The sequence below is a fragment of the Aspergillus fijiensis genome, assembly GCF_003184825.1.
Source record: "Aspergillus fijiensis CBS 313.89 unplaced genomic scaffold BO72scaffold_132, whole genome shotgun sequence".
Taxonomy (NCBI): Eukaryota; Fungi; Ascomycota; class Eurotiomycetes; order Eurotiales; family Aspergillaceae; genus Aspergillus; species Aspergillus fijiensis.
Genome location: NW_024469108.1, coordinates 7,217 through 16,918, shown reverse-complemented (window position 1 = coordinate 16,918; position 9,702 = coordinate 7,217). Strand labels below are relative to the sequence as shown.

General features: G+C 52.2%; 3 protein-coding genes across 3 annotated transcripts; 2 read left to right on the top strand and 1 right to left on the bottom strand.

The window, feature by feature from the left end:
• Window positions 1-2,341: 2,341 nt before the first annotated feature.
• Window positions 2,342-4,974, top strand: dus3 (tRNA dihydrouridine synthase DUS3). Its single transcript, XM_040950488.1, has 3 exons — window positions 2,342-2,718; window positions 2,785-4,704; window positions 4,773-4,974. Exons 1-3 carry the CDS (start codon window positions 2,546-2,548, stop codon window positions 4,855-4,857), a joined length of 2,178 nt encoding a protein of 725 aa, XP_040794858.1. The 5' UTR covers window positions 2,342-2,545; the 3' UTR covers window positions 4,858-4,974.
• Window positions 4,975-5,227: 253 nt separating this feature from the next.
• On the top strand, window positions 5,228-6,741 carry BO72DRAFT_454189 (putative BAP31 domain protein). The gene is made up of 4 exons (XM_040946168.1): window positions 5,228-5,387; window positions 5,541-5,675; window positions 5,741-5,841; window positions 5,908-6,741. Exons 1-4 carry the CDS (start codon window positions 5,367-5,369, stop codon window positions 6,287-6,289), a joined length of 639 nt encoding a protein of 212 aa, XP_040794857.1. The 5' UTR covers window positions 5,228-5,366; the 3' UTR covers window positions 6,290-6,741.
• A 715-nt stretch (window positions 6,742-7,456) lies between these two features.
• On the bottom strand, window positions 7,457-9,183 carry mdm12 (ERMES complex subunit MDM12). The gene has a single exon (XM_040948154.1). It carries the CDS (start codon window positions 8,887-8,889, stop codon window positions 7,573-7,575), a length of 1,317 nt encoding a protein of 438 aa, XP_040794856.1. The 5' UTR covers window positions 8,890-9,183; the 3' UTR covers window positions 7,457-7,572.
• Window positions 9,184-9,702: the final 519 nt, after the last annotated feature.

The following is a 9,702-nucleotide window of genomic DNA, read 5'->3' as shown; positions in this document are numbered from 1 at the left end:
ATCAGCCGCTTCAGCCAACGTCTCAAAAACCACACAATCGATCAACGACGGTAGATCATGATACCGTATTTCAGATGCTATGGCAATGAAACAGGAACCTCAGCAATGATACAGACCAAATAACGATCCTGCGGGCGGGTGTTGTCTATGCCATGTGGTAGTATGAACCATCGACCTCCGCCCCAGCAACCTACCACCGCAACCCAATAAGAGGAAGCTGCATGCGGCGGAAAGCATCCTCCTCTCTTCCATTCTTCATTCATTCTTCATATATACTTACCCAGTACTATGTACAATCTAAATACTGCTCCCCATCTTATCCACTGAATGGCTGGAAGGCAACCCCGACCTGGCCCGCATTTCTGCGCCCATAGCCAATAATTCAAGCCCTGCAGTTGCCCCTGGCTAAAGAAGTACCGGTATGTAGCCAACTGTATCATGCACGGGGAAAGGCTCATGTGGACAGATCAGATCGCCGGGTTCGCTGAGACACGTACTCCAGATTCACGCACTAAGAAAAGGGTACTTTTGGCAAGCCAGATCTACTCGTACTACACAGCATACCTTCATGTACTCTATGTACTGTATACCCTGAGTCCTTGGGAATTAGCCGACGCAGGCGCGCTCTGTTCTCACTATTGCAAGGTATGCACATCTTGACCTATCAACTATTCCTCGCCAAGAGAGTGAAGGACAACTTAACTAGATTCTCATGGCCGGAAATTAGCGGCAACGAACTCTCATTATTGGGATGTTCCCTCGCGGGGTTGTGACTGTGGACTTTTGCCACTTCACATCTTCACATTCCGTGAGCCTAATCATGTGCCTGTAGTTCGATGTTCTCGTCTGTCTGTCTGATCGGAGAGAATCTGATGTCTATGTGAGAGATATTGCGCTTTGTCGATTTCCCATATGGGTAGCGGCTTGAATGGTGACCCTTTACCTTCCATTTTCCCGTGTCCTTGATCTCTAACATCTGATACCGGTACTCCGGATGCAAAGATCCTGACAGAACACATTAGACAGTCGATCTGCCATTCCGATATCTCCAGATAAGACGATCCAGTGCCCATCTTAATTCGCCTTCCCCCCCCCTTTGGCTTTGCGCCATGGTACAGACCGCGGAGTAGAATACCATACTTTCGCAGCTCGGCTAAGCGACCATCGACCCTATAATTGAGTTCTTCTAGAAAACAACCCGAAAATGTGACAAGCGAATCGTAGGTTTGAGCTCGGTGGAACCCCCCTTCGCCAAGCGGAACCGTGTATTTTTTGTTTTTTTTTTCCCTTCCCTCCTTCCCCCCCTTCTACTTCGCTGGTGGGCTTTAACGACCTCGGTGCGAGGAAAGAACAGTTGTGTCAGAATAAACTGAATTTGTGTACTAGGAACTACGTAGATGTGGCCTAAGCTGAGCCGGGCCGAGTTGAGCTGGAGATATGCTCGCCGCCCAACTGAGTCGATCAGGGTCGAATCTCGGACAAGTTCTGTAGTTCGCTCGGCATGTGCAATGCGTTCGAGAAATGGAGAGATCGGATTCATCGGAGGTAGTGATCTTGCTGCAAGATCTAGACTGCTTCTAGGTTAGTTTGTCATGCTAATACCCGTAAGTCTATGACTAGATAGGTACCTTGCTTTAGTGTGTCCTTTTCTGTCTTCGTGCAGATGTTGTATCATCGGGGCAAATGCATATGATGTCGATCTTTGTGAGCTTTGGATGTTCGGTGATAGATCATGACTGAAGCGGAGGGTGAAAATGTACCATCAGAACAGATACATGTAGCAACATCATGCTGGGCTGAGTGTTTCGCCGTATCTTTTCTACATCACAATACACTTGTAGAATGAGTTGAGGCTCTTCGACCTGATGTTCTCGGTGGCGACTTCTTGATTCCCAGCGGTTCGCTACACAAGCTTGGCTCAATGCAGCATAGACAAAAGTCAGGAAACTCCCCGATCGTCTGTGTTCGAGACGTGGCAAGCATTTGATTGACATTATGCAGCGCTTCGAGAACTCTGACAATTTAGTCCGTCTATACTATGGCTCTTAGCAGTACGGAGTACTTCGAGGCTGAAGACACAGCTGTGCCGCTTATGCGTATTGCTGCCAGTGCTCAGCTGGCTGAAATCGCAGCTGTGCGCTTGCGCTCTCGCGCTTGAGCTGAGGCCATAATAGCATGCTAGCTACAAATCCACGCCACAGGCGCTTCTTACTCCTTCTATCTAATGCACATGTACATACATGTGTATCTAGTAGTATCATCGTGCGTCTTTTTCTTTGTCTTTCTTTTTTTTTTTTGCCTCACGTGCCTGGTCAGATATACTATTTGGATGGAGCCAATAGGAACAACGACGCGCGATGCAAACACTGCAAAGTGGGCTCTTCAATTTTTTTGCCCGCAGTATGGAGATTTTCCCCGCCCGCCTTTGGAAGCGGCCGCGCTCGAGACGGAGTTCAACACCCCCAGAATTCCAGGCACGGGGATCTTTTTTTTGTGTCCACTGTTAACTATCCCCCTCACTTTGTGCAGAATTTACCCAGCTATCATGGACCCCGCGTCTATTCAGGAGCAGGTGCACTCGCACGATGCTGCCGACAGCACTCAGGAGCCTCCCTCCAAGAAAGTCAAGCTAGACGATGCGCCGAGTACCAATGCACTTGCACCTGCAGCTGCTGAGGCCGACCCGCGGCTCAAGGGTGTCGCTCCGATCAAGGCTGAGTATGCGACCCGCCGCAATCTTTTTTCGAGCCGATTCACCCAACGGTCACTGATCTTCAAATCCAGGTACCTTTTGCCGCGATCCGATAAGAGCCAGCCCACCGCCGAGCAAGAGAATCAGGATGATGCCGCCGAGGCCGCCCACCACGATGGCCGCAACAGCAACAACAACACCGAGATGAAGGCCCACCAGTACCAGCAGAGGAAGAACAAGAAGAAGACCGGCCAGAACACTAACCGGACCTTTGGCCGGTCGGAGGATGCAAAGGGTCTCTGCCCGAGCCGCATGTTCCAGCCCGAGTTCTCTCCCGCCGAGTGCAGCTTCGGCGAGAAATGTCGATTCGAGCACGACCTGCGCATCTACCTCAAAGAGCATAAGCGGGAGGATCTGAACACCATGAACGGCGTTTGTCCGGTATGGGATACTCATGGAAAGTGCTTCTCCGGCTGGAAGTGTCGGTTTGTGGGCTCGCACTCTGAGGAGCGGGAGACTGAGGACGGGAGAAAAGAGCTGGTTCTGATCGAAGATGAAGAGCGCAAGAACAAGGTGCAGCGGCTGGTCCCCCAGGCTTCGGAAGAAGGCGTGTTGAATATCGCCGCCATGGACGATAAGCTTGCGCTGGCCCGGAAGAAGAAGCATCTCCCCAAGGCAGAGGCGTATTCGAATTGGTTGGAAAAGACGAACAGGGCCATCGAGAAGGATCTCCACAAGCGCGATCGGGTTGGGACCACCGAGGTGGAGGATGGTACCAAGGAAGAGCAGGAGGACAACCGCGCCGCCTACGTTGAGCCTCCTTTGCTTCCGTCTGAGAAGCGCAGGCTCTATTTTGGTCCCGAGACCCCGGCCTTGGCTCCCTTGACGACACAGGGTAACATGCCCTTTCGCAGACTCTGTGTGGAGCTTGGCGCGCAGCTTACTTATTCGGAGATGGCCATGAGTCTGCCATTGATCCAGGGGCAGAAGTCAGAGTGGGCTCTGATGAAGGCGCACGAGTCGGAAATAGCTCCCCCGACGGTTTTTCCTGGGTCGGAAATTGTGCAGGACTACGACAACTCGAAGGATATGAAGTTTGGTGCTCAGATTGCGGCTAACAAGCCCTGGCAAGCTTTCAAGGCCACAGAGGCCCTGTCGCAAATGACCCCTCACCTACGTCTCATTGATCTGAACTGCGGCTGCCCTATCGACCTTGTCTTCCGTGAAGGTGCTGGCTCTGCTCTTCTCGAGCATCCGTCCAAGCTCGAGAAGATCATTCGTGGCATGAACACCGTTTCCGGCGAAATTCCCGTCACCGTCAAGATCCGTATGGGTACCAAAGACAACTCTCCTAATGCTTTGAAGTTGACCGAACGCCTTCTGCTTGGAGGCTACGAGTCTCATCTGTTTGGCGGCGGCGGTGCGGGAGCGGCCGCTATCACTCTTCACGGGCGGAGCCGACAGCAGCGGTACACCAAATCGGCCAATTGGGAGTATATCTCCGAGTGCGCCGCTCTTATCAAGCGACTGAATGAGAAGCAGGACGAACTTGCCGACACCATCCGGGAGCCCGATGCTCGCACGCAGCCCAACGGTGGGAAAGTCTGGTTCCTCGGCAATGGTGACTGCTACTCTCACATTGACTACGATGAGCATATTAACAATGCGGGCGTCGACACTGTCATGATTGGCCGCGGGGCTCTCATCAAGCCTTGGCTCTATGAGGAGATCCAGGCTGGCCAATACCTTGACAAGTCCTCAAGCGAGCGTCTTACATACATCGAGAAGTTCGCCAAGTATGGTCTCGAGACCTGGGGATCCGATGAGCATGGTGTTGGCACGACTAGACGCTTCTTGCTGGAATGGCTGAGCTTTGCCCGGCGATACGTGCCTCTCGGTCTGCTCGAATATCTCCCACCCCAGATCAACGACAGACCTCCGGCTTTCCGGGGCAGAGATGACATGGAGACCTTGATGGCGAGTACCAACTACAAGGATTGGATCAAGATCACGTAAGTACATCCATTGCTGGCTGTCAGGTTCGTGGTAACCTTAAAATGATTCTAACCTATCACTATAGGGAAATGTTCCTCGGTCCTGCACACAAGGACTTCAAGTTCGAGCCGAAGCACAAGTCCAATTCATATGACGAAGCGGAGGGTTAGATCTCATGTAGCGCCTAGACCAAGCTTGAACAAATGTGAACACCTTGTACATACTGCCACTGGCATATCCAGACTTAGCCGGTTTCAAACCTTAGGGGTAAACTTGGGGGTTATTTTAGGCCAGCTATGACGCACTTGGACCGGCCCTATCCAGCAAACGGGGCTGGTCACGTGCCGCGCCTCAGCTCCGGGCGGTGATGACGTCTGTCCCTCACCAGAAACTGCAAAAAGACCACCTCATCTCCCGTACACACAACAGACAATCTTCCTCCTCTTCACAAGCATCGGTCAATTGGTGACTATATCAGGGGTCTTTGTCCCGGCTATCTGTGGACTTACTTGTCTTTGAAAATTCTACGGTATCAAGTCGCTCCGACAGCTTTTGTTTATCCTGCCTTGCTACCCATCGCACCCTCACCCCTCAATCTCAATCAAGCTTGAACGAAGCGTCAGGCACAACATCTAACCACAATCAGTAGCAGCGCAACTGTTTCATCAACCTATACAAAATGACTCTCTACTATAGTCTTGTAAGTGTTGTTGCCCAGATTGTCCTCCCCGTGGACATCCTATGAGCTCGGGATAATGCTGCAGCCTGCAGCCCCTTGGCCATCGGCGCGCGGCGCTCCTCCCAGACCCCAAGACCGGCTTTTCCACGATGAATGCTTACTGGATTTATATAGGTCTTCTGCCTTTTGGTGTTCGAGATGGCGGTCTTCATGGGCCTCATCATTCCTCTTCCGTTCACCGTTAAGAGGAAGCTCTTTGCCTTCATCTCAGAAAGTCCTATAGTGGCCAAATTACAATATGGGCTGAAGGTAAGTGTGCCCTGGCCCTTACACCATGCTCAGTAGCGAGCGATTTAAACTAAGACTAAACTTAGATCACATTCATCTTCATCCTCATCCTCTTCATTGACAGCGTCAACCGCGTCTATCGGGTGCAGTTAGAGTTGGCTTCCTTCAAGGAGGGCGGTCCTATGGGGTATGTATCAGGCTCAAGCCTCTTCGTCAGCTCACAGCAGACGAGCTAACACCCTTATTTAACCAGAGCCGCCGCCCTTGGCACAGACCGTATGGAAGTCCAGGCCCGCAAGTTCTACTCGCAGCGCAACATGTACCTGTGCGGCTTCACTCTCTTCCTGTCTCTCATCCTCAACCGTACCTACACCATGATCCTTGAGGTTCTTCGCCTGGAGGACCGCGTCAAGCTTCTGGAGGGTGACAAGCGCGCTGGTGGCAAGGACTCCGCTCGTCTCGCGCAGGCCGGCGATGTCGGCGAGATCGGCCGTCTCAAGCAGGAGCTCGAGGCTAAGGATCGTGACATCGAGACTCTGAAGAAGCAGTGCGAGGGTCTCACGGCTGAGTACCATAAGCTGGGTGACCAGGTCTCCGCTGGCAACAAGGATGTCGCTCCCAAGAAGGATCTGTAAGCGAAGGACAAGGCGCAATCGCAACGTGCAACAGTCCCAATGCTTTCTTGCCGATGAGTGTATTGCAAATTTGCTGGAAGATTGGAGGTCAAAATCAGGGAGATGGGAGATAAGTGGGGATAGATGAGGGGCAGGATGGGAAACACAAGCAGTTAGGAAGCGCTTTGCTCTGCGAGACGTCTTGATACTCATCCTTTGCATCTCTGGTGGGGGCCTTGCCTGATTACGTTTTCTTCGATTTCGACATTTAGGAGATTCAAACTGTGAAAGCTGAGCGAAGTGGCATTTTATCTTTTTCGAAGGTCTGTCATCATTGTTCCTGGCTGAGTGGTCAGTCGTGAGCATCGTGTGCCGAAGCAAAGGAGGTCCTCATGAGTGTAGGGGCAAAGTATGATTTTGTTGTTATAATTACCATGAGGTTGGGGAGGATTTGAAGGTTATTTTCTCTGGAACCAGTTTTTCCCACGCGTAAATCTCAGAAAGGACCAAACTCGAATTATTGGCGGTAGCGCGTATCCTACGTGCTACCTAGTACCACATGAGAACGAGTTCAATGACAATGGCTGATTTAGATGGGAAAGTAGCGCTTGGCCTGCATTAACCATCCTCTGTTCCTTCAAGGCTCTGCAACTGCCCTAGAGATGTGGTCCTTCCTTGCCATTTCGCCCCCAAAATCTCAGTGAATATCATGTTGTCAGCAGACCAGGCCCAAGAATATTTATTTCTCTCATACCACTACGGATCTTTCTCTCTAGTATTATGTACTTGCCTATCAAGTGGGGATAGGTAATCGTTGCCACGTTCGCGCAAGGTGAAATGAATGCTCAATCTATGGGGTATATGATCCATTTGTATCAGACAAGGACACGCCATAACGGGATGTTTCTCACTTCAATTACTGGAAGCTTCCGCTGTAGAGCAACCGATGTTGTCTGGGGAGATCGAAGCCTGAGGTGTTGGAGTTGCCCATCGCTGCAGCAGTGCGCTTTCTCTAATAGACTCACTCAAACCCCAACATGCAAAAGAGAAAATCAAACGCGTCGTGGCTGAAAACAATCAGACAAGCAGTCGAAGGACAGTAAGGGCCTATTCGTTGCCTTTCTTCTGAATCAATTGTCTATCCTTGGGAGTTCCTGATTCACAAGCTATCGCTAGTGCAGTGTTGCATCTGCGTTGCCCTCTGCGTGTGCCGAGACCCAGCTCGGTGGACAGCAGAGCGACATTTCAAACCACTCACTGCTGTTGTGTTAATTCGTGTGAAAACTGGGAGCATCTGAGCTCATTCATACTAAGAAAGTCCAGAAACTCGGATAGACAAACTCCTCCTCGAAAATTCGTCGCACTTGCGCCAGAACAAACCGCTCGACCTTGCCAACGTTCTTCAGGACCTGCTTTCCATCCTCCTTGCGGCCAATTTCACTTTCCACCCGGATTTCCTCCAGTAATCCTCCATGACGTTTGGTTTGCTCAGCCCGTGGTTTGTCTTCCTGCCCTCCTGCGGCATCTTGCTGATCGGATCCGATCAACGCGTCGGCATCCTCGGGGGATAGGAAACAAAAATGCACCCGCTTGCGGATGTGTGCGATTACCGCGACGCCATCGAAGGTTATGCCAGTAACATTCAATTTCAGGGGCAAGCCCACGAAACTAGGCATAGGATAGTCCAGAAGGATCTCCGCAGTCAGCGACAGGCGCACGTCCCCTCCATATTTGACATGGCACAGAACCTGCAAATCTTCGGGCCGGCGTTCTCGCAGTCGAGGCAGCCGAAGAGGTTCCGCCGATGCGGAGTCGCCAAGGTGTCCGTTCTCCTGTGTGCGTGCCATGTGGCTGCTACTACCTCCTGCTGCTGCTCCTGCTTCTCCACCGCCGTTGCTAGAACCACCCGGGTGCGAGGGGAGCGTGCTTGATGTCGATGGGCGTGAGGTTGGATTGCTGCTGTCGAGGTCGGCTTCGGGATGTTGCGAATGCACTGCATCGAAGGGTGAGGATGACAGGGGCCCTCTGCTCCTTGCGCCCATGCTGCTCGGATCATTCCAGCTGTTTGCGAACGGGTTTCCGCCGGCAACCGCAGCCAGAGGCGTCTGTGTTCCTGATAGGCCACCCAAAGACATCAGGTGATAGCCCAGTGTTGACGTTCCTCCGGGAATACCAGGAGTGCCGGCGCGAGGAAGGAAGTGCGGGTTGAGATGGTCACCGAGAGCTATCGGGGAACGCAGAGCGGATGGCTGAAACCGCTCATCGAATGGGTTGCGAAGCGGTTGATGCATGGCGTTTTCATCTCGGAACGGCGGCTCGCTGAGCTCTGAGCCGGTGCGATGCCACTGAGTGCCATGTCCGGAGACAAGCTCCTCAGACACGTCGGAAGCCTCATCGTCTTCATCCTCTTCATAGAAATCGGCGAAGGGTTCACAGAAGTCTTTGATCTCGAGCTCCGGTGGGATGGTTCCGAAGTCAAACGAATGGACCTGAACGGATCGGATAAATCGCGGAAGAGCTACCTGCTGGAACTTGTCATGGATGAAGGAGCGAATGCGCTCAGCCAGAGCCTCGCCGTCCGGACCCGAGGTCGCTGTGCCCCAGTCAACTTCAATGGACATCACATGTGCGGAAAGCGGTCTCTATACAAGGAAAGAGATGCAGAGCAGGTACGACGGCAAGGGCGGACTAAGCTGATGAGATGAGGTGGTTCAAGGTTGGAAGTGCGGCGACTAATTAGTACGGGGTACGTAAGTTAACTTACTCAGTACGAGTAAGTCGGAAGAGTCAAGCCGATCGATGATCGGGAGGGAAATCGTTCGGCAGTTTCTCGGCGGTCCGGTGGCTATCACGTGTTCTGAGGGCAATGTGACCGACCGCCTTCCATCAACATCATCAACGACAATTCATCCTATGCTCTCAATCAATTTCAGCAATGCCTCAATCTAGAGACTCTCGGCATCACCCTGCTACTGGGTCTATTTGACTATGCCACGTTGAGGAAGAGAACCACCAGCAGAGGTCATGACCCCTAAGTTAACCGGCACAGACGGTGGGCACACCGCTTTGGGTTTAACTGTCCCAGCAATCTGGTTCTCCCTTCTCCTAGGCCGAAGGACTGGTCCTGCGGCGCTGTTCTGGTCATTACCCAAGCAGTGCGCATTGGCTGGCACATCCTGGTGGACCAGGATGCTACCATGGTCCAGCTCTGCGACACGGCCGCCCTGAGGCCACAAGGTCGGACTCTATCACATCTCCCCACCACCCTAAGCAAACTCGGACCCAACAATGGCGCATCTCGATCATGCCTACTATTGGCTCTTTTTGGAGCTTCTTGAATGCCCAGGATGAGGTACGGACGACCAGGATGGTGCACTGTGCAGTGGTGCGGCACAAGTGAAAAGACAAGCATGCCTATCCACAGCTTAGATTAA